This window comes from Ambystoma mexicanum, chromosome 14, assembly GCF_040938575.1.
Source record: "Ambystoma mexicanum isolate Mex_15411 chromosome 14, UKY_AmexF1_1, whole genome shotgun sequence".
Taxonomy (NCBI): Eukaryota; Metazoa; Chordata; class Amphibia; order Caudata; family Ambystomatidae; genus Ambystoma; species Ambystoma mexicanum.
Genome location: NC_090940.1, coordinates 14,883,075 through 14,908,290, shown reverse-complemented (window position 1 = coordinate 14,908,290; position 25,216 = coordinate 14,883,075). Strand labels below are relative to the sequence as shown.

The following is a 25,216-nucleotide window of genomic DNA, read 5'->3' as shown; positions in this document are numbered from 1 at the left end:
AGAGACACTACATTTGAGAGACAGTGCATGGTGGAACACCGAAGTCGAGAACCAGCAGTACATGCAGAAATGCCTGTCTCTGGGATATGTGAGCAGTGGGAGAAACACTACATTTGAGACACAGTGCATGGTGGAACATCGAAGTCGAGAACCAGCAGTACATGCAGAAATGCCTGTCTCTGGGATATGTGAGCAGTGGGAGAAACACTACATTTGAGACACAGTGCATGGTGGAACACCGAAGTCGAGAACCAGCAGTACATGCAGAAATGCCTGTCTCTGGGATATGTGAGCAGTGGGAGAAACACTACATTTGAGACACAGTGCATGGTGGAACACCGAAGTCGAGAACCAGCAGTACATGCAGAAATGCCTGTCTCTGGGATATCTGAGCAGTGGGAGAGACACTACATTTGAGAGACAGTGCATGGTGGAACACCGAAGTCGAGAACCAGCAGTACATGCAGAAATGCCTGTCTCTGGGATATCTGAGCAGTGGGAGAGACACTACATTTGAGAGACAGTGCATGGTGGAACACCGAAGTCGAGAACCAGCAGTACATGCAGAAATGCCTGTCTCTGGGATATCTGAGCAGTGGGAGAAACACTACATTTGAGACACAGTGCATGGTGGAACACCGAAGTCGAGAACCAGCAGTACATGCAGAAATGCCTGTCTCTGGAATATGTGAGCAGTGGGAGAGACACTACATTTGAGAGACAGTGCATGGTGGAACACCGAAGTCGAGAACCAGCAGTACATGCAGAAATGCCTGTCTCTGGGATATCTGAGCAGTGGGAGAAACACTACATTTGAGACACAGTGCATGGTGGAACACCGAAGTCGAGAACCAGCAGTACATGCAGAAATGCCTGTCTCTGGGATATGTGAGCAGTGGGAGAAACACTACATTTTAGACACAGTGCATGGTGGAACACCGAAGTCGAGAACCAGCAGTACATGCAGAAATGCCTGTCTCTGGGATATCTGAGCAGTGGGAGAAACACTACATTTTAGACACAGTGCATGGTGGAACACCGAAGTCGAGAACCAGCAGTACACGCAGAAATGCCTGTCTTTGGGATATCTGAGCAGTGGGAGAAACACTACATTTGAGACACAGTGCATGGTGGAACACCGAAGTCGAGAACCAGCAGTATATGCAGAAATGCCTGTCTCTGGGATATGTGCGCAGTGGGAGAAACACTATATTTTAGACACAGTGCATGGTGGAACACCGAAGTCGAGAACCAGCAGTACATGCTGAAATGCCTGTCTCTGGGATATGTGAGCAGTGGGAGAAACACTACATTTGAGACACAGTGCATGGTGGAACACCGAAGTCGAGAACCAGCAGTACATGCAAAAATGCCTGTCTCTGGGATATGTGAGCAGTGGGAGAAACACTACATTTGAGACACAGTGCATGGTGGAACACCGAAGTCGAGAACCAGCAGTATATGCAGAAATGCCTGTCTCTGGGATATGTGCGCAGTGGGAGAAACACTATATTTTAGACACAGTGCATGGTGGAACACCGAAGTCGAGAACCAGCAGTACATGCAAAAATGCCTGTCTCTGGGATATGTGAGCAGTGGGAGAAACACTACATTTGAGACACAGTGCATGGTGGAACACCGAAGTCGAGAACCAGCAGTACATGCAAAAATGCCTGTCTCTGGGATATGTGAGCAGTGGGAGAAACACTACATTTGAGACACAGTGCATGGTGGAACACCGAAGTCGAGAACCAGCAGTACATGCAGAAATGCCTGTCTCTGGGATATCTGAGCAGTGGGAGAGAACGCTCGAAGCAGGTCTTCTCTGCAGTCTCACTGCACATGCACCTGATCTCATGAGCCTTCCCTGCATCATTAAGCAGTGCGTCTACACAACACTTAAGCTGCAGAAACCTAACATGGTCTGTTATTCCCTAAACAGTCTCTTCACATACACAGTTAAGGTACAGGTAGTCGGGTGGTATGTGCTTACTCTTGGTTATTAATGAGCCAGCAATCCAAAGATACCCTTGTACCATGTGTATTCATTAGAAAAGTGCATATTTCTTGGATTTTTATTCCAAACCTGCCAACATTGTCCAATTGGGGCACGTGCATATGTTTCCCCCAGTCATAGGCTTTTTCAAGGCCTGTAAAAAGACCTTTCCAATTCTCATCCAGAATTGTTAACTACATAGATTTGACAGGTATGTCATCCATTGATTTCACAGTAATACCTTCATGAATATGGTTATATTCATACAGATGTTCATGTATTTCCAGTACTTATAGCAATCTTGTTTTATCAATCATTATTCCTCCACAATGGGTCATTGTAAATGTTAGAGGGGGGAAAGAACAAGAGAAGAGAGGGACCAATTGCAATCATGTGTACATGCTTTAATAACTCACTTTTTCACAAAGATTTAAATGATCTTACCTACACTTGCTTGTCTGTGAGCATCGTGTGCAGTTGTTCCCTGCATCATTCCCATGTTTGTATGATCTAGTGACAGAGGGACAAACCCCCTGCTTCTCTTTCAGGCGCAGTTAATGGCCCTGCAGCATGACCGGGACAAAGCCGTGGAAGAATTCAAGAAACTTGAAGAGGAGTTGCAGACCCTGCGTGTATACTACAGGTAGCTCTCTTCCCCTGTACTGACCTACTGCATGTGTGCTGGCCTTGAGCTCCATGGAGACCTGGTGTGGAGGTGCTGTGCTCTACACCTAGACTCACATGCACATCTCCCGCTCCCGGCACCCCGAGCTTCATGTAGGCATGGCCTGGAAGTGCTGTGCTCTACACCTAGCATCACATGCACATCTCCCGCTCCCGGCACCCCGAGCTTAATGTAGGCATGGCCTGGAAGTGCTGTGCTCTACACCTTGCATCACATGCGCATCTCCCGCTCCCGGCACCCCGAGCTTAATGTAGGCATGGCCTGGAAGTGCTGTGCTCTACACCTAGCATCACATGCGCATCTCCCGCTCCCGGCACCCCGAGCTTCATGTAGGCATGGCCTGGAAGTGCTGTGCTCTACACCTAGCATCACATGCGCATCTCCCGCTCCCGGCACCCCGAGCTACATGTAGGCATGGCCTGGAAGTGCTGTGCTCTACACCTAGCATCACATGCGCATCTCCCGCTCCCGGCACCCCGAGCTTCATGTAGGCATGGCCTGGAAGTGCTGTGCTCTACACCTAGCATCACATGCGCATCTCCCGCTCCCGGCACCCCGAGCTTCATGTAGGCATGGCCTGGAAGTGCTGTGCTCTACACTTAGACTCACATGCGCATCTCCCGCTCCCGGCACCCCGAGCTTCATGTAGGCATGGCCTGGAAGTGCTGTGCTCTACACCTAGCGTCACATGCGCACCTCCCGCTCCCGGCACCCCGAGCTTCATGTAGGCATGGCCTGGAAGTGCTGTGCTCTACACCTAGCCTCACATGCACACCTCCCGCTCCCGGCACCCCGAGCTTCATGTAGGCATGGCCTGGAAGTGCTGTGCTCTACACCTAGCCTCACATGCACATCTCCCGCTCCCGGCACCTCGAGCTTCATGTAGGCATGGCCTGGAAGTGCTGTGCTCTACACCTAGACTCACATGCACATCTCCCGCTCCCGACACCCAGAGCTTCATGTAGGCATGGCCTGGAAGTGCTGTGCTCTACACTTAGACTCACATGCACATCTCCCGCTCCCGGCACCCCGAGCTACATGTAGGCATGGCCTGGAAGTGCTGTGCTCTACACCTAGCATCACATGCACATCTCCCGCTCCCGGCACCCCGAGCTTCATGTAGGCATGGCCTGGAAGTGCTGTGTTCTACACCTAGCCTCACATGCACATCTCCCGCTCCCGGCACCCCGAGCTTCATGTAGGCATGGCCTGGAAGTGCTGTGCTCTACACCTAGACTCACATGCACATCTCCCGCTCCCGGCACCCCGAGCTTCATGTAGGCATGGCCTGGAAGTGCTGTGCTCTACACTTAGACTCACATGCACATCTCCCGCTCCCGGCACCCCGAGCTTCATGTAGGCATGGCCTGGAAGTGCTGTGCTCTACACTTAGACTCACATGCACGAGCTACATGTAGGCAATGCCTGGAAGTGCTGTGCTCTACACCTAGACTCACATGCACAATCTCCCGCTCCCGGCACCCCGAGCCTCATGTAGGCATGGCCTGGAAGTGCTGTGCTCTACACCTAGCCTCACATGCGCATCTCCCGCTCCCGGCACCCGAGCTTCATGTAGGCATGGCCTGGAAGTGCTGTGCTCTACACTTAGACTCACATGCGCATCTCCCGCTCCCGGCACCCCGAGCTTCATGTAGGCATGGCCTGGAAGTGCTGTGCTCTACACTTAGACTCACATGCACATCTCCCACTCCCGGCACCCCGAGCTTCATGTAGGCATGGCCTGGAAGTGCTGTGCTCTACACTTAGACTCACATGCACGAGCTACATGTAGGCAATGCCTGGAAGTGCTGTGCTCTACACCTAGACTCACATGCACAATCTCCCGCTCCCGGCACCCCGAGCTTCATGTAGGCATGGCCTGGAAGTGCTGTGCTCTACACCTAGCCTCACATGCGCATCTCCCGCTCCCGGCACCCCGAGCTTCATGTAGGCATGGCCTGGAAGTGCTGTGCTCTACACTTAGACTCACATGCGCATCTCCCGCTCCCGGCACCCCGAGCTTCATGTAGGCATGGCCTGGAAGTGCTGTGCTCTACACTTAGACTCACATGCACATCTCCCGCTCCCGGCACCCCGAGCTTCATGTAGGCATGGCCTGGAAGTGCTGTGCTCTACACTTAGACTCACATGCACGAGCTACATGTAGGCAATGCCTGGAAGTGCTGTGCTCTACACCTAGACTCACATGCACAATCTCCCGCTCCCGGCACCCCGAGCCTCATGTAGGCATGGCCTGGAAGTGCTGTGCTCTACACCTAGCCTCACATGCGCATCTCCCGCTCCCGGCACCCCGAGCTTCATGTAGGCATGGCCTGGAAGTGCTGTGCTCTACACTTAGACTCACATGCGCATCTCCCGCTCCCGGCACCCCGAGCTTCATGTAGGCATGGCCTGGAAGTGCTGTGCTCTACACTTAGACTCACATGCGCATCTCCCGCTCCCGGCACCCCGAGCTTCATGTAGGCATGGCCTGGAAGTGCTGTGCTCTACACTTAGACTCACATGCACGAGCTACATGTAGGCAATGCCTGGAAGTGCTGTGCTCTACACCTAGACTCACATGCACAATCTCCCGCTCCCGGCACCCCGAGCCTCATGTAGGCATGGCCTGGAAGTGCTGTGCTCTACACCTAGCCTCACATGCGCATCTCCCGCTCCCGGCACCCCGAGCTTCATGTAGGCATGGCCTGGAAGTGCTGTGCTCTACACTTAGACTCACATGCGCATCTCCCGCTCCCGGCACCCCGAGCTTCATGTAGGCATGGCCTGGAAGTGCTGTGCTCTACACTTAGACTCACATGCACGAGCTACATGTAGGCAATGCCTGGAAGTGCTGTGCTCTACACCTAGACTCACATGCACAATCTCCCGCTCCCGGCACCCCGAGCCTCATGTAGGCATGGCCTGGAAGTGCTGTGCTCTACACCTAGCCTCACATGCGCATCTCCCGCTCCCGGCACCCCGAGCTTCATGTAGGCATGGCCTGGAAGTGCTGTGCTCTACACTTAGACTCACATGCGCATCTCCCGCTCCCGGCACCCCGAGCTTCATGTAGGCATGGCCTGGAAGTGCTGTGCTCTACACTTAGACTCACATGCACGAGCTACATGTAGGCAATGCCTGGAAGTGCTGTGCTCTACACCTAGACTCACATGCACAATCTCCCGCTCCCGGCACCCCGAGCCTCATGTAGGCATGGCCTGGAAGTGCTGTGCTCTACACCTAGCCTCACATGCGCATCTCCCGCTCCCGGCACCCCGAGCTTCATGTAGGCATGGCCTGGAAGTGCTGTGCTCTACACTTAGACTCACATGCGCATCTCCCGCTCCCGGCACCCCGAGCTTCATGTAGGCATGGCCTGGAAGTGCTGTGCTCTACACTTAGACTCACATGCACATCTGCCACTGCCGGCTGTGATGAATCCTGCAGAGTCCTCCCAAAACCCTAACCAAAAAATCTGCCAGGGGGCCAGGGAAAGGCAGACGTTTCCTGATCTTCCCCCTAGGCAGGAGAAGGGCTCCAGGGGAACAGGAGGACTTTGTGGTATGAGACTCAGTATTTGTCCTCAAGGAGGGGGGATTTCATTAGTACCAGAAGATGTAATGGCTTGCTGTCATGGGGAGCTTTTATTTTCTCAAGCTAACTGTCGGAATATGGGTGAAGACTGGAAGTAAGAGAAACTCTTTAAAAGTCACTGACACTAATAGATATGAAAGCTCCTATGAATCCCAGGGAAGTAATAAAGAGGAGACTTTAAATGTTACTTATTTAGACCCTGGAATCCCCCATACTCTGACCTGGTGCACTCTCTTGCCAAGCCAGAAGAAACAACTAACTGCAAGTACTTTTGTTCTTTGTTTTTTCTATACTTTCTCCTTGGTATCGCTCCTGAAGAACTAGGGGCACATACTGTGGGGAAACACGGGTTGAGGGAAATACATTCAAAAACAAGGAATGAAAGTTGAATGATAACAATGCAAATGGGTTGAGTTGCATGAAAGTTAATGCAACTGAGAGAAAACTGTTAATTGTGGAATTTTGAATTATGGTATAAAAACTGCATGAAAAGTAATGCAAATATAAGTGTGAATACACAGAAGAATGAATAGACCTCACGGAAAAACAATAATTAGGTGATGATACTATTTATACCAGGAGTGCAACCAATAGAAGTGATTTTTCATAAACAAACACTTCTCTCCTTATACATATTCCCTAAAGGGGTATTATAAGGATTCAATGGAGTATTTGGCTTTACAGGAAAACTTTGTATTAGTAGGCCTGGCAGGTGAGTGGACCAGGTGGAAGCCATTGAAACACTGTGGTGTGGTTAAAAATCTTGAAGAAGTTGACAAATCAGTAAAGTGTGTTTGTGGATTAATACAGAATCATCCTGACAAATTAATATCACTGATGCAAGTGTTGTGTTAACTACCGCAGAAGTACTTCATATTGTCAAACAAGTGGTTTTGTGCACTGGTGCAGAAATATCCCGACAAAGACCCTTTTGGTGAAACTAATGAAATACAAAGATATTCTGATGAAAAGAAGTTGTTCCAAGATCTTTGTCGCAAGTGGAAAGAAAAGAGGAACACTTTGTTGAACACTTGTGAACTTTTGGTTGAATTCAAGTTGGAACTTTGTGTTATCAAGTTGGCACAAAAGGAGAACTGAAGTGGAACTTTTGTTACGAGGCATGATTTCTTTTTGGATCTGTTGAACAGAATCCTGCTTCAATCTGGGGAAGGGGATTCACCCAGGTTATAAGGAGAAGCAGTTGGGATGATGGGAACTTTACTGTTACATGTTTTGCTTTTGAACTGCCATATAGTACCTTGTTAGGTTGGGGAAGGTACAAGTGTTAGGGACATATATCCTTTGTTAGAGTCTTTCCTTTAGTTTACTCTAGACAGGGAAATCCTCGCCAGGGAGGGATAGTGAGGCATTTATCCAACTAAAATGGCAACTTTTGAAAAACCTTCACAAAGGTGTCCGGCTCACATTTCTGACCCCTCCCAACATCTACTATTACATGCACATCTCTCACGCTCTGCACATTGAGCTTCATATAGATATGGCCGGGAGGTGCTATGCTCTACACCTAGTATTCCATGCACATCTCCTACTTCCGGCACCCTGAGCTCTACACTGAGTATTACTTTTACATCTCCGACTCCAGGGATATCCCGAGCTTCATGTAGGCATGGCCTGGAAGTGGTGCGTTCTACACAGTGGAGTAACGTTGCTGAAAATGTTGGGGGAGGGGGCATGACATCTAAAGGAAAGGGGCCCCTGCTAGATGAGGGTACCACGAAAGTTGGGGGGACAAACACCCTTGTCCCCCTCCCCAAAAATTACACCCATGGCTCTACACACAGTATTACATGGACATCTCCCACTCCCGGCGCCCTGAGCTCTACACCTATTATTATTTGTACATCTCCCACTCCCGGCGCCCTGAGCTCTACACCTATTATTATTTGTACATCTCCCCCTCCCAGCACCCTGAGCTCTACACCTATTATTATTATTTGTACATCTCCCACTCCCGGCGCCCTGAGCTCTACACCTATTATTATTTGTACATCTCCCACTCCCGGCGCCCTGAGCTCTACACCTATTATTATTTGTACATCTCCCCCTCCCAGCACCCTGAGCTCTACACCTATTATTATTTGTACATCTCCCACTCCCGGTGCCCTGAGCTCTACACCTATTATTATTTGTACATCTCCTCCTCCCAGCACCCTGAGCTCTACACCTATTATTATTTGTACATCTCCTCCTCCCAGCACCCTGAGCTCTACACCTATTATTATTTGTACATCTCCTCCTCCCAGCACCCTGAGCTCTACACCTATTATTATTTGTACATCTCCCACTCCCGGTGCCCTGAGCTCTACACCTATTATTATTTGTACATCTCCTCCTCCCAGCACCCTGAGCTCTACACCTATTATTATTTGTACATCTCCCACTCCCGGCACCCTGAGCTCTACACCTATTATTATTTGTACATCTCCCACTCCCGGCGCCCTGAGCTGTGCACCTATTATTATTTGTACATCTCCCACTCCCGGCGCCCTGAGCTCTACACCTATTATTATTTGTGCATCTCCCACTCCCGGCACCTGAGCTTCATCTACGCATGGCCTGACTGTGTATTTGTGCTCTGCGCTTAGTATTACAGGTACACCCCCCGCAACCCTTCGGCTTTCTTCAGAAATATCCTGGAGATGTTGTTCTGGAGGTGAATTGCCTACTGCCCTGCTGTATGTGCTGGTCACCCATCTCCACCCAGAGTTTCCCAGAGCCGGGGTCTGATGGAGGTGTGCTGAGTACCTGCCCTTGGGCCGTGGCTCAGCATTTAGCTCATTTACAGTGCTCTGCAATGCTTCTACTTGGGAAAAGGGACTAGCAAGTTATGTCCTGGTACGGGTAATGGACATGATGCATCTTAGGATGGTGGATAGGCAGTGTCCCTTGGGACAAAGTATGGGCTGAATGACCTCATGGAGAAGGAGGGGCGGCATGATAGATATCCAGAAATCAGACCGGACCCGAACCATGCTCAGCCATGGAGCTTCTCTTGTGCCACCTTCCAGTAGACCATCAACAGATCGCTGCAGTCCATCTGATCTACCACCCACCTGAAAGGTGGGGGTCATTCCTCAATGGCATTTCTGACCTCCTTACCTCGGCATCAATTAACCTCTTGCTTAGCGACTTCAAACTGCCAGCACCCAAGCCACTAAATGCACCCTGTATTTCCACATCATAAATTCCTTGAATATAGAACACATATTCAATCCCCCCCACATCAGAGCAAACTTACTCAACCTCGTCTTCTCAACACCCCCCTGCTCCCACAAAGCAATGTGTTAAACCTATCCCTCTTGACTGGACAGACTAAGCCGTTATCCTCATCCTCCTTACACATACCATCCTGTCCAAAAAGGGATAGGCTAAGCCCGCCATATTCCCACATCACTCCTTTAAGGTGATCCCCTTGGAATTAGTAGTACAAACTAGCAGCACTAACAAAACCAACCACCCAAACGTTGATGCTGTCTTATCAACCCTCAACCACACAATAACGGAAGTGGTTGACGCACATGCACCCTTGAAACTATGTAGCACCTGTGTTAAAACATATGCCCCCTGGTGCACAAAGGAAGAACTAACCAACAATAAGTGAATCAACCGGCCCCACGAAAAAAACACGGGTGTAAAACACAGAGCAGTGAAGACCTCCTCACCCTGAAGGCCTCTTGCAGTATGCATCGGCCTCCCATCTGTGGTAGGTCAGAAGGAGGACACAGATTCTTATTAGACATTTCACTGGTGAGTTTTATTAAAGAAAAAAGAGTAATGCCTATCTTTCCCTATTCTACCTAAGCAAACTAGCTAAGGTGCTAGTCAGTCGCCAGTGAAAGTCCAAAAATGAAATCGTCCACCGTCTCACTCATACCCATCTGACCCTACCACTATTTATAACAACTCAAACTCAGAAAAATGTCTCCCTTCTCCTGAGGTTTGTGAACTTCTCGTTCAGCCACTTCTTAATAAATACTCTTCAGAAATTCTCTCGTGATTACTTGTATCAGTTAACTGATTGATGACTTGGACTTCTCTGGTCTTTTCTTATATGTATTGATTCTTTTCTCCTCCCCTGGCAAACTTATCCCAGTATTATCTCTCCCTCTGGGCTATTTCCTGGTTTCTTAAATATGTCATATTCGTTCTTTTGCTCTTTATTTGGATATCTTAGTACAAGTTCCAGCCTGTTCTCAGGTTTCAGGTTTCCGGTTAATAACCAGTTCTTCAACTTCACTTGAACATTCCTGATATGTCTTATTATGAATGGAGTCACTTCCAATATATTTCTTTTACTTCTCTTGGTATTGACTGTACAATACTTTCGTTCATACTGCGATGAGTTGGAGCACTCGCATAATGATTCTCCTTCACTTATGCTGGGCTTCCTCTCTTTGGACTCTAACAAGTATGACCATTCCAGTTCTCCTTTACTTTTATTATTCTCTCTTTCTCGTGACTGTGACGAGTCTGAATGTTCCAATAAAGATTCTCATTTATTCTTGTTATATTCTCTCTGGACTGTGACGAGTAGGATTATCCCAATTATACTGATTGTCATTCACTTGCCGGGTCACCCGTTATCCCCATTACCTCCCGTTCTTCTTAGGGTTAACATCACCAGGGTTTTTGTCGACTGAGGATCGATTTCTCTTCTTCTAAATCTGGTTTCCCTTGTTCCTTCACCAGCCTCTCCCTCCTCTGCTATCACAATCTTGAGTGCAGACTCTTATTCATTTTATTTGCAGATTGAGGTCAGATCGGGTTTGTTGAATTTGCTAGTCAGCACTTAGGGCATTAGTGCATTTAAGCAGCACCTCGTATGTTTTAGACATTTTAAATTGCAGCTTGTTTTAACCCTTTTAAAATTGTGCAAGTTGTATTTTTTACATTTTATGAGATCCCCCAGCCAGGCAAGGACCGGCTTAATTTGAATTGAGGCCAGGACAGTATTGCCTTTTCGATCGCGTGTCGTCAAACAATAGCAGCCGACGCAAACTACAAGTTCCAGCAGACTTGTAGTCCGCACGCGTTCTTATTTCCACGTCAGGCGCGTAAGCGCCGGTTAACTCCGGTTTGCTCCGGGTGTGCTCTGCTCTGCAACCCCTCTGTTTGGAGCGTTCTAACATCCAAGGTAAGCACTTGTCTTTCTGCTTCATGCGGGTTAAGGTCGCTAAAGGGGGGATGGAGTGTGCTGAAGACTCTGAGTACCAAAATAAGCTACTCTAAAGCAGCTTCAAGTGGTCCATTGGAGCAGTGTATTAGCCTCAAAGTGGGCTTGCTTAAAACACGCTCTATGACCAAACATGCACTGAATAATAAGGACCTGATTATGGATAATAATTACGATATACTCTGCGTGACTGAAACCTGGTTGAAAGACCCTATTGGGCCTGCCTGTGAGCAGGCGATACCGGTTGGGTACACAGTTTATAATGAGAATAGACAGCAGGGTTGGGGCAGAGAGGTGGCAACAATTGCTAAGGACAATTTAAAATTCTTTAAAGCCAATTTCAGCTGCAGTGGGTGTGAAGCTATTCATTTGAAATTAATTTATTCACCTAATTAATGTTTCAACCTGATTGTAGTATATAGACCACTGGCGTTGGTGTCGGATTTTACCGTTGAACTCTGCTCCCAACTGGCTACTCTAAGATCTACAAATGTGTCTACCCTTGTGGTCGGAGATTTTAATTACTGGCGGGATTACAAGAATGATAAGGGAGCTATCGCCCTAGAAAAAGCACTAAACAATCTTGATTACCTAGTTAAGAATGAGGATCCTACAACCCCCCAAGGGAATCAGTTGGATTGGTTGTGTGCCTACAATATTCAGACTCAGGACTGCAAAACCATGCCATGCATCTGGAGTGATCACTACCTAGTCTCTTCGACCTTAAAATTGCTGGTTCACCTCCCACAACATAATCCCCATATCAAATTAGACAGTAGGAACTTTAAAAACCTGAATAAAGTACACCTCCAAATATGCCTAGATAAAATCATGCTCTCATTTCAGGAGTAAGATAATTGTGCGACTTTGTTAGATAAATACACCAAGTGCATAAAAGAATTGGTTGAGCTGGAGGCACCTTTTAAAACCATGTTAGTTAGAAAAAACAACAACAATCAAAAATTGTTTACCACCGAGCTCCTTACTACCAAGAGGGAAAAAAGGGCTTTGGAAAGGAAGTGGATGGCGGATAAATCTGAGGAAAATAAGGTCCAATGGAAAAACATGGATGAGAAGTATAGAGATTTGATTAGGACTGCGAAGAAGAACTTCTTCAATGTGGAAATTGAAAAAGCAGCTAATAAAACTAACAAACTCTTCGACATCTTGAAGAGTATTGAAAAACCCAAGAATCTCACTCCCACAGAGGCAGATTGCAACATCGTACAGAAGGCCTTTCCAGCCAAGACAGATAAAGCTAGGCAAAATATAATCAAAGCTAGAGAATCCTTGAACCAGTCAACGTCTCAAGTGGAAGATGTTATTAGCTTCAGAGTTGAGCCTTTCAAGTTTGAGACAGTCACGGAAGCTGAGTTGTTAGAAGCACTGAGCCACATGAAACCAACATTCTGTGCAGAAAACATATTACCATCAAGCGTTATTCTGCAACATAAAGAACTCTTTGCACCTATTCTATTGGAAATAGTGTATGCCTCCTTTAAGGAGGGCTCAGTTCCGAATGAACTCAAAAAGGTCACCATTACACCTTTAGTAAAAAAGGTGGGCTTGGATCCCAAGGATCCGGCTAATCTTAACCCTAGACTGAACTCTAATTTTGTCCTCAAAGTCCTGGACAAACTAACCACCCAGCAACTCCAACTGTATGTGGAGAACCACTCAGCTCTACACCAGCAACAATCTGGCTTTAGAGCCATCCACAGCATGGAGACAGCGATGCTGGATCTCCAGAACCACATGCTGAGCATGGTGGAACGAAACAAAGTAGGGTTGCTGATGCTCTTGGATCTAAGCGCAGCTTTTGATCTCGTAGATCATCAACTCCTTATAAAAGCTCTCAGGGATAATGTGGGTTACTCCGAAAAAGCGGTAGAGTGGCTGGTATCCTTCTTATCCGATCGCCAGGCAAGAGTTCATTGGGGAAGTAGTTTCTCCGACTCGTGCTCTAGTCTTTTTGGTGACCGCAGGGTGCCAGCTTGTCACCTATGCTTTTTAATATATACACGAGGGCTCTGTGTAGTATTCTTGGGAAAGCCGGAGTGTTTTTCACAAACTACGCTGATGACACACAGCTCATTCTAGAACTTAAGGGAAATCCTGATGCTGATAGTGTCACAATAGGCAAAGTCTATAGGATGATTGACGAGTGGATGCAGGCCAATTGGATGTGTCTTAACGACTCTAAAACTGAATTGTTTATTTTCAGTTCAAGTCATCAGTTAGCCAAACTTGAGGGGGAATATAAGTCCTTTCAGATAAAGGACGCTAAGATTCAAGTATCCTCCCAAGACAAAACCCTTGGCATGATGGTTAACTCAGTGGTTAACTCTGATGCGCAGACCAATTACCTACAAAAGAACACGGCCTACTATCTCAGGCTTATTAAAGCCATAATGCCTTTCCTGAACGAAAGAAATCTGGCCACAATAGCCAGAGCCTTCGTCTTGTCTAGGCTAGACAATGGGAATGCCCTCTTGATAGGGGCCTCAGCTAAGGACTTGGCCAGATACCAAGTTATTCAAAATGACGCTGTTAGGCTAGTCAAAAATTTGAAAAGAAGGGACCATGTATCCAACGAAAGAGTATCCCTTCACTGGCCCAGAGTTGAGGAACGGATACAATTTCAAACTCTCACGCTGGTGCATAAGTGCCTATATGGCAAAGCCCCATACGATCGGCTACGATCGGAGGGCAAGTGCCTTCTGGTTGTTCCTAAATTCAGACTGAAATCAGGGTTGGGGAGTTCCTTTGTGGTCCTGGCTCCACAACAGCGTAACAACCTTCCGGAGGCTCTGAGAGCAGAAAGTAACCACCTAGCGTTTAGGAAACGTCGCAAGACACATCTCTTTAAATAAGCAATGTAGTCTTTTATCCTTCAATGCTAGCATAGGGCTAGGAACGGGGGAGGTTCTGTCTCACTATAGTTATTGTTTTGTCCGAGCGCCCTGATGCCTGCAGGCTACCGGCGCTATACAAGCATAAAGACATACATACAAAATATATCACTGAAACAGCCACCATACGGGTAATTGAATGACGCTCTGCAAATCATGGTCAAAGGTGGCGCTTGCTCCATGGTCCTCCTCGTCATGTATTCCTTCTTTGATACAGTTGACCACCTCACACTGACTAGACTCCTCAGAAACAGAATCAGCTCCTCTGGCACAGATCTCCACTGATTTGCATCTTACCTGTCGGACAGGCCATAGTCCGTTCAGATGGGAAACTTCAGGTCAGATCGCTGCCTGGTCACCTCCAGAGTCCCACAAGGCACAGCACTCTCCCTGGTGATCTTTAATCTATATATGGAGCCGTTGGAATTCCTTCTCAGTGACCGCAATATCTCCCTCCACCAATATACTGATGCTACCCAATAATACAGAAATCCAGGACATAACATCCGTCAGAAATTGCCTCGCATTCATCCAAGTCTATATGACAAACACACACATTAAACCTAATCCCACAACAATGGAATTCATCCTACTCAGTCACATATCTAAGCAGGATACCCTTTAAGGGTGGCTAAATGTCATGCACCCTGATGGATTCACACCTCACCAGGCTCGACTGCCATATCACTCTGGTTCACTACAGACAGCACTTTCTCCTTCCGACAAAGGTCCCAACCATCTGGTATCAGCCAACTATCTTCTGGTAGATAAAACCCTTCCTTCCACCAGAGGGTTTCAGAACCACAATCCAGATCTTGGTATGATGGGTTGACATGGCGTGTCTTGGGATGGTATGTGGACATGCCTTGTCTCGTGATGAATAGACATGGCGTGTCTCGGGATGATGGGTGGGCATGGCGTGTCTTGGGATGTTGGGTGGACATGGTGTGTCTTGGGTTGATGGGTGGGTATGGCGTGTCTTGTGATTATGGGTGGGCATGACGTGTCTCGGGATGGTTGGTGGGCATGGTGTGTCTTGGGATGATGGGTGGGTATGGCGTGTCTTGTGATTATGGGTGGGCATGGTGTGTCTCGGGATGGTTGGTGGGCATGCCGTGTCTCGGGATGATGGGTGGACATGGTGTGTCTTGGGATGATGGGTGGGTATGGCATGTCTTGTGATTATGGGTGGGCATGACGTGTCTCGGGATGGTTGGTGGGCATCGGGTGTCTTGGGATTGTGGGTGGGTATGGCATGTCTTGTGATTATGGGTGGGCATGGCGTGTCTCGGGATGGTTGGTGGGCATGGTGTGTCTTGGGATGATGGGTGGGTATGGCGTGTCTTGTGATTATGGGTGGACATTGCGTGTATCGGGATGGTTGGTGGGCATTCCGTGTCTCGGGATGATGGGTGGACATGGTGTGTCTTGGGATGATGGGTGGGTACGGCATGTCTTGTGATTATGGGTGGGCATTGCGTGTCATGGAGTGATGGGTTGGCATGGCATGTCTTGGGATGATGAGTTGCATGGCATAGAGACCATTGATCCTTGCAACAAATGATATCCCCATGTGAAAGGTGAATCTGGATTGGGCAGAAGGTGTCCTCCCATGCCCTGCATCCCGTCGGGATCAGGTGGACCACGTGTTCGTCAAATGGGGCAGGCCCCAGATCGATCTGTTTGCCACAGTGGCGAACTCCAAATGCCAGAGGTTTGCCAGCAGATTCCACAAGCCGAGGAGCCTGGGGGACGCATTCTCCTTTCCGTCGTAGGAGCTGCTTCTGTACGCGTTCCCTTTCCTGCTATGTGTCATCAACACACTCAGACAGTGTCTATGCAAGATGATGCTCATCGCCACGGCATGGCCGAGGCAGATTTGATATCCAGATCTTCTCAGCCTATCAGCGTTGCCTCCAGTCAAGTTACCAGTGTTTCTGGATCTGCTCACCAGAGAGGGAGTCACAATCCTTCATCACGACCTAGGATCGCTGAACCTGAAGGCTTTGGAGGTTTTGAGTTGCCAGCGGACTGCAGGGAAGTCCTCACCAATGCCAGGGCGTCATCGACTCTGAAGTGCTATGTCCAGAAGTGGAAGTATTTTGCTACATTGTGCTGGTCGCAGAAGATTACCGCTCTAAGGGTCACGGCTCCACAGATTCTTCTGTACTTGCTGTCTTTGACAAAAGCTGGGCCAGTTCGAGCATCCATCAAGGTACATCTGGCAGCCATCTCACGCTACACCAGACCCCTGGGGAAATATTCGGTGTGGTCCCACAGATTCGTCAAGGAGTTTCTCAAAGGACTTTTCCGGTCCTTCCCGCCGGTGAAGGCTCCTGCCCCGGCGTGGGAACTCGTCATTCTAACAAGGCTCATCGGGGCCCCTTCGAGCCTGTGCATCGAGCCCCTCTCAAGTTTCTTGGAAGACAGCTTTTCTTTTGGCCATCACCACAGCCAGACGTGTGGGTGATATCCAAGCCCTATCCTGCAAGCAACCCTACATGACTTTCCACGAATCAAGGATGGTACAGCATACACACCCCTCTTTCATGCCGAAGGTTCAGTTGGAATTCCACCTCAGCGAGCCTTTGTTGTTGCCTGTTTTCTTCCTGAAACCTTTGTTGCTGGCAGACAGGGCCTTGCACTCGCTGGACGTTGCTTGTGCCTTGAATTTCTACGTGACATGCACAAAGAGTTTTCGGAAGACTTCTCAATTGTTTGTGAACTTTGGTCCTGTGAACCATGGAAAAGCCTTGTTCAAGGCTTCCATTTTGATTTGGCTGTAATCGGTTGGCGAACCTGTCTGAGAGCCCACTCCACTAGAGCGATCGCTGCAACTACAGCGTTCCTTTCTGGTGTGCCACTGCTGGACATCTGCAGGGCTGCTACGTGGAGGTCCACGCACGCTTTCACGAAGTTCTACTGCGTCGACAGGGATTCCAGGGAGGAGTCCACAGTCGGCCAAGCAGTGCTGCGCAACTTGTTCGCTTGAGGTGAGTCTGTTCCAGAGATAAGCGTTAATTGCTTCTGTTGAGCCTTGCCAGCTCCTGTGGTTGTGTGATGTTGCACTGCTGTGTATTCATTATTCATGAGCATGTGAATCCATGCCAGACCCCATGCTGGAGAAGGAACATGTTACTTAACTGTAACTATTGCGCTCCAGCATTCGTCTGGCATGGATTCACATGCAAACCCTCCCTCCAGCCCCTCTGCAGCTCTTCTTGGTCATACTGCCACTTCTGTGCTTACCAGATCTGAAGATGACTACCAGAGGAGGGGCTTGGGGAGAGGGCTGTCATTGGATGGGGGCAGTATGACCCAAATTACTGTGATTGGTGTAGAGGTGAAGTACAGTTTTAAAGTGAAAGTGAAACTGTTTTTTCTTTTTACAGCGGATTCCAAGCCCGACGATGGGGAATATTCATGAGTATGTGAATCCATGCCAATCCCATGCTGGAGAATAATAGTTACAGGTAAATAACTTAAACCATACAAATACTCTGCATCTTGCGGGTTTCAGCTTTGGCGAAAAATATGAATATTTAGAGATGTGTAGGTGTGCCCGTCCCCTGCCTACGTGGGTCATAAGCATGTGCGTTGTGCCTATATGCAAGAAACTAGTGCAAGTTCATGTAGCTTCATGAATGAATGCATATGTACTTCCTGTATAAGTGCGGCTACGTCGTGATGTCAGTGATGACGTCATTGATTTCTACTTTTGCGGTCATTCCACTTGCTTGATCGATGTAATTTCCATGTTGTCCAAATCATCGATTGGGTATGGTCTAAATGGCTGTCCTTCGATACATCGATGGGCCTGAGAGTGAGGCACATCTGTCGTTTCTCTGCTGTCGTGTCGAGAGTTGTGTGGGGGGCACAAGGGTCAGATTTGGCCCCCATCTACAGAGTGTCTTGGGATTATATGTGGACATGGCGTGTCTCAGGATGATGGATAGACATGGCTTGTCTCGTGATGATGGATGGGCATGGCATGTCTTGTGGTGATGTGTGGGCATGGCGTATCTAGGGATGGGGGTGGGCGTGTCTCGGGATGATGGGTGGGCCTGGTGTGTCTTGTGATGATGGATGGAGATGGCTTGTCTTGGGATGATGGATGGGCATGTCTTGTCTCTTGTTGATGGATGGACATGATGTGACTCTGAATTATGGGTGGGCATGGTGTATTTTGGGATGATTTATGGACATGGCTTGTCTTGGGATGATGGGCAGATGTGGCTTTTCTCGGGATGATGGGTGGATATGGCGTGTTTTGGGATATAAGGTAGGCATGGCCTGTCTTGGGATGATGGGTGGGCATGGTGTGTCTCGGGATGATGGGTTGGTATGACTTGTATTGGGATTTAGGGTGGTCATGGCGTGTTGTGGGATAATGTCTGGGTATGGCGTGTCTCGGGATGATGGATGGACATAGCTTGTATCTTGTTGATGGATGGACATGACGTGACTCTGAATTATGGGTGGGCATGGTGTATTTTGGGATGATTTATTGACATGGCTTGTCTTGGGATGATGGGCAGATGTGGCTTTTCTCGGGATGATGGGTGGATATGGCGTGTTTTGGGATTTAGGGTGGTCATGGCGTGTCGTGGGATAATGTCTGGATATGGCGTGTCTCGGGATGATGGATGGACATAGCTTGTCTCGTGATGTTGGCTGGGACATGGCTTGTCCCGGGATAATGGGTGGACATAGTGTGTCGAGATGATGGATGGACATGGCTTATCTCGGGATGATGGGTGGACATGGTGTGTCTTGGAATGACTGGTGGAAATGGGTGTCCAGTCAAAGTTTTGAAACATTAGTTTCGAATGTCAAAGGTTCTGACACAAAAGTGTCGAAAAAAAAGAAAAGTTTCACATTTATTTATATAATATTAAAGGATTTATTTTAATTTAGAATAGTTAAGTAAGTGTTTAAAAAAAGAAAAAAAACGGGGGTTTGGGAGGGAGACTCCCCCCCCCCCCCCCCCAAAAAAAAAGTAAAACTTTTTTTCGACACTTTTGTGTCGGAACATTTGGCATTCGAAACTTTGACTGTCGAAACAGTCACTAGGAACCGTGGACATGGCGTATCTTTGTATGATGGGTGGACATGGCTTGTATTGGGATGTAAGGTGGGAATGGCTTGTCTCGGGATGATGGGTTGTGAGAAACCTGAATGTGTATTCCTAGCTAGTCCCCGGGGATCTGTTATCCAGGTGGCCAGGACACAGCCATCACTATTGGATCCAGTTCCTGGGGGTGGACCAGTGAGGGAGTATCACTTGGATGGGGGTCCTGTTGGAGTCGGACACTGACTGGTGAGACGCGTTATACCCCTTCTTTCAAAACCTTTTCCCCATCCTACCACATAGGACATTCAAAACCACTGCCCCCTCCTCCCCTTTTCAGACATGAACACTTTTGTACTTTTGGACTAACACCAGAGCCGTTTAGCTGACATATCCCAATACAAGGGACAGGCAAAGTCAGGTAATTGTTCAGAATCACACACACCTGACGGCCCTTTCCCTTCACCACAGGGATAAAAGGTGGAGCAAGAGAGCAAAGTTTGAGCAAGGCAGATGGCACAACGACACGGCTATCCAGACCCGGCAGTTCTAAAGGGAGAGAAAGGCAGCAAATATCGAGAGGCTGAGAAGGAGAGACACTACCTTGCCCTTTTCAATTCAAACCCGAGAAGCCTCCGCAGAGGGAATCGTAAGACTGAGGACAATAGCACAAGTGTGTTGCAGCAGATGTCAACGGTACACAGAGAGTGCCGACACTGATAAGCAGGAGCGAGGGGAACTCCTGCTACCATGGTACCGGCCTTGACTCCAATTTCGGAGAAAGCCCAGCAGTTCATCACAGCCGGGGAGTCAAAGGGAGAACCGATAAGAACGAGGCTTTGGTGAATGAAAGTCACAAAGTGGCAAGCTAAGAAAAAGTAAAAGAACTGCGACATTGTAAAGGGGAGACCAGCTGCGGAAGGGTGTAACGGTTTATTGAGAAGCCACTCTCAACATGGGGAGTTCCTTACCTCCCCATTCAAGTGATGACGCAACAACTGTTTAACCGATTATTTTCTTTAGCCCTATCTCAGACACATATCATTCCCCTTATTCCCCTTGGATCTCTCTCCCCTGAGCTAACAATGAGCCAAGAACTAGGCAGGTGTACAGGAAATATATTGGTATTTATTTAAATTAAAGTAATTGAAGTTAGCACAAAAATATCAAAAACCACTTTATCCGTGGCATAACACAACCACAAAAGTGAGTTTAAAAAAACACAATCACAATTCCTAACTTTCTTCAAATTTCACATTGCAAAATAATTACACTGATCATTAACAAAGGCTCTAAATGTAATGTTGTGTGGGATTGATTTTCCTGCAGGCTTATAAGGCTAGCAGTAGGATTTCAAGATTGGTAAAAATACATATGGCAATTATAATTTTGTACACACTTTTGGTTTAAAATAAACACAGGGTGATTTATCACTTTGTTTTTCAGGCCCCTGACCCCTTGCTTTGGTCTATGTTGGGAAGACAGGCAGAAATATTGTAATGCTTTGGGATATTCTGGATTTCAGACCCCCCCCTTAAAGCCTGCGTTGGGGAAGCTGGATAAAAAGGTTGGACTGATTTAAGAACAGACACACCCCTCTTCCTTAAAGTAGTTGGGGTCACCTGGATAATAAGGATTACCCAATTAATTGATATGCGACAGTTTTCCGCGCACACTGGGAAGTGGGCTTTGTTCATTTCTAATTTTAACAAAATTCACCCCGTAGTGTTCTGCCAAATGAGCAATTAATCAAATTAACATTTTTGGTTAACTAGGATAAGGATCTAGACAGTTTTGTCCCCCCGACAACTATAAAGGGGAAGGATTCACAGCAAGCAGACTCACCCAACATTTGGATTCCGAGGGCTCAGTTCTTCTTCCAAATCAAGCCTCTGTTTAAGGTTCAGGAAAGCCAGCTTGGGCAGCGGTCTGGTCACTCCACTCTCGAAGATGGCCTCCCGCTCTCCACCATGGGACCGGTCAGCTCCACACAGATGCACTCTCTGTAATAACTGCTAGACTCTTATTTTGGTAAGCATGAAGAACAATAAATACACCAATAAAGATGAGTATCCCGACCTGTTCTGATGCCCAATTCATGAAGATAGTGGAATTACCCTGATACACTCCCCTCTCTTCTGATGCAACTAAAGGGCCAGAAGGAGAGAAGCGTTACAGGGAAACCCTTTGGGGAAGAAAACCCTGTCAGGTCCGGAAATAATCTTTGGGCCGCCACACCCTGTCGGGTCCATAAATAATCTTCGGGCCACCACACCCTGTCAGGTCCGGAAGGATCTTCAAACTGCTACGTTATTAATATCCATTCATCTCTGGAATGTGTCTTCTAATTAGAAAGTAATACGAAAAGGGAGAAGAGTTAATGAGGGAAATGTGCAGTCTGAATCAGATCTAGTTACAGGTTGAGAGAAGGCTAGAAAGTACCCTCTGTATGGCAGCCCCGGAAGAAATGTATCGAAGTTCCTGTTCTGAAAATTCTGGCAGTGAAAACTGTAAGAATAGATAGTAGAATCAGAGTAAGAAAGGAATACTTATATTCTTAAGAAAATCCTGTTGGATATTAGGGAGTCGGAAGTGCACCTGATGTTGTATCGTTTCTTGCCGCAGAGGTGATGAAATATTTACCACGATTCTGCTGCCCACTATAAACAGCTGAGTAAAGGAAAAGGAAAATTATGTTAATTTGTGAAAAGCCTTTTGAAGTAGAATTTAGAGGACAGAGAAGGTTTCCGCGTACCCGAGCCTTAATCGCCCTGCTACTTATATGGAGCTGAAATGATTCCGGAAGAGTAATACGCGTCGGCACGGCAACTTGAAAGGGAGCGAACGCGACTTGAGAGGGGCAGCGGTTCGCGTTCTCCAAGGCGAAGAGGAAAGAGTTCTGTGTCGTCTTGATAGAAGACGCAGGGGGCTGTAAGGTAAGCAATATGTTTAAGAGTAAGGAAAGGTTAGAGAGACAAGTTTTCAGGAAACCCTAGGAGCGAACCTACGAAGCGTTGTTGGCAAACAGTAGCAATGCATCCGAGCGTTGTTCCGGAAGGAACAAAAGCAGATCCTTGGAGAGGGGGCGGAGTCTCACAGCAAACCAAGTCATGCAAGACTGGAACACAGCAGACACTTGTTCGCTCAATCTTGGAAGGAAAGATGGATGCCACATGAACACGGGACCAACGACGCCACAAAGACCACTGTCTCCTGTGGGACATTACACTCTCAGCAATCTCCTCTGGTGTCTCCTTACAGCTGTCAGATGGTAAGTTTATGCAGCCTTCCTGATGGTCTGTCTTTTTCTGTCCTCCTGTGTTTCTCCTTTTTCTGTCCCCTGTCCTAGTGTAGTCCCCCCTTATATAGCAGCAATGACACCACCTGTTTTATAATCTAGGGGAAGTACCCTGCAATAATCACTGCCACTGGGGTTGGACAGTTACCCTTCTCTCTCCTCCCAAACCCAACCTGCAAGTCAGGATTGGTTTAGGGGTCTGGAGCAACATTTGGCAATTCCCATTTGTAATCGCCTTTTTGTTCTCCTTTCAACTTTTTGGCAAAAACAAGTTATTTATCACAACTTCATAATTTTACTAGCAACTGTCATATTAAACATATTTTCTGTTTCAGCTTATCATGGGGAATTAGATAAGCCGACCACCAAATCTGTATCATGTAGCACGGCCATGTGGAACCTTTCTGCCATTTCCATAAAAAGCACAACAGTTATGATTATGTAAGTTAAGCATATCCCTAATTTCATTTTCCACCCGCTCACAAACTCTCACATTTGGAACATGTTCAGATCAACCAGAAACACATCTTAGATAGCCATTACAGTTCCATGAGTCGCACGTTAATTAATTTTACATACCCCAAATCGCCTGGAAATTACATAAAAAATAGTACATAGATGAAATCCATCCACTTTATGATGGCTGAGAAAAAGGCCTAAAAATAATAATCCTTTTGAATTAATTGTGAATCTTCATGTAGGTCAAATGGCACTGACTCCTGCCTTCCGAACATTTGTTTTCACTGGGTCAGCCTGTGCCCACAGTTTTTTCCAATCTCCTTTGTGTTGGAAGCTTGCTCGTTGAAGTGGGTGCCCCCATTTTCACACATATTGGTCATGCTCCAGCCAAGGGTAACCTTTGCTTTCCGAGGCAGCAGGTCTGGGGAACAATTAATTGGGACACCTTTAGCAGGACATCTTTATTGCGGTTGGTCATTAGATGGGAGGTGTGGCATCTAGCCTGGGAGTGGGAGTGGGAGTTTTCATTGTGATGTTTTGCCCTCAGCCAGCAAAAGGGTCTACCTTGGGCTGACATTTTTTTCATGAAGACAAATTGGCTCTTCAAATGTCACTGGAGTTTTGTTGGTGAAACTTAATATACATTGCTCTTTGTCAACCCACGCATGTTTTGTTTTCTTGACATTTTTCTGTGAGCAGCAATTTTTTTTTTTCACTTTTACTTTTTCAGACCGTTTTTATTTGCACACGTGTGGTTAAATGTCTTTACAACAAAGTAATGTATAATGAATGCCAATATATCAAATCTTTTATCTTGAAAACTTTTATAGGGAATGCATTTGTTTTGGGCGGTTCCCCCTCCCAAACCCCCGTTTCCCACCCCTAAAAACCCATCCTCACCATTTCCCCAAAGAATGTAACCCTTTACCCGACCCTAAATACATTCACTATAAAGGTTTTCAAGATAAAAGATTTGAAAAATGCAGTCCACGAAGCACTCAGCAGAAGCACTCTAAAGCAGTGCATTAAGCACTCAGCCGAAGTACTCTTAATGCAGTCCACGAAGCAGTCAGCAGAAGCACTCTAATGCGTTCTACCAAACACTTAGCAGAAGCACTCTAATGCAGTCCACCAAACACTCAGCAGAAGCACTCCAACATAGCCCGGCCAAGCACTCAGCAAAAGCACTCGAATGCAGCCCGCCAAGCATGGGAGGACAGCAGTCTTAACAAAGGTTCCATTCTGCAGGGGCAGGGCAAGGGGCATCTTTGGTTTAGCCTCTGATTTAAAATTATTGTGCTTGTTTGTCCTCTTGCCCATGCCCAAACCCTGCAATTGACCTTTCCCTCCCCAAGCGCACTGTGGCACTAGCTCCACCGCTATTGGCGAGCAGGTCACATGACTGTAACTTAAGGTCCCCCAGAACAGCCCCCTTTTATGAACAGTTTACCAATGCCTTTGTGCCCCCTAAATGTACCTCTCCTTTACTTCCCTCTTCTCCCAAGTAACCAGCTCACCTGTAAATCCCCTCCCCCCTCACTATGCACACTCAAACATGGCACCGCTCAAGCCTATGAGTTATTATATCCACATTAAATGAGCCATGATGAAGCTTACCTCTTTAGCTCTCCCACCCCCTCACCCCCACACATCAGCAAGTAACTCAGTCTGAAAGTGCTGGAATCCATCAGGCCTTGGACTCTCCCCACAGCAAAAATGCACATGCCAGTGTTGCTGGTTCATCAACATACGTGGGCCCCTCTCCGTATCTCTAAGTAAAATGTAACGGGGTTCTGACGCTCCACTTGCTTTTGGATGTCTGGGCTGTTTCTACGTTGTCCTACCTCCTTATTTGTGGCAGTTTATGGACAATTCTTCGAGAGCGAACCACTCACATAACTCTTACATATGCAACATTAATCATGTAGTAGAAAACACTCAATGAAAATTCATAAGGTTTTAATTTTTCATGTCATTAGAAAAATAATGTTTTGGTTTAAAAGA

General features: G+C 47.4%; 1 protein-coding gene across 1 annotated transcript in view; it reads left to right on the top strand.

The window, feature by feature from the left end:
• MIPOL1 (mirror-image polydactyly 1) overlaps positions 1 to 25,216 on the top strand; it is a 1,528,730-nt gene that overhangs the window by 1,210,618 nt on the left and 292,896 nt on the right. Inside the window, exon 10 of the mRNA XM_069638413.1 lies at positions 2,545 to 2,639. Within this exon, the coding sequence (XP_069494514.1) occupies positions 2,545 to 2,639 (95 nt within the window). The remainder of the gene's footprint in view (positions 1 to 2,544; positions 2,640 to 25,216) is intronic.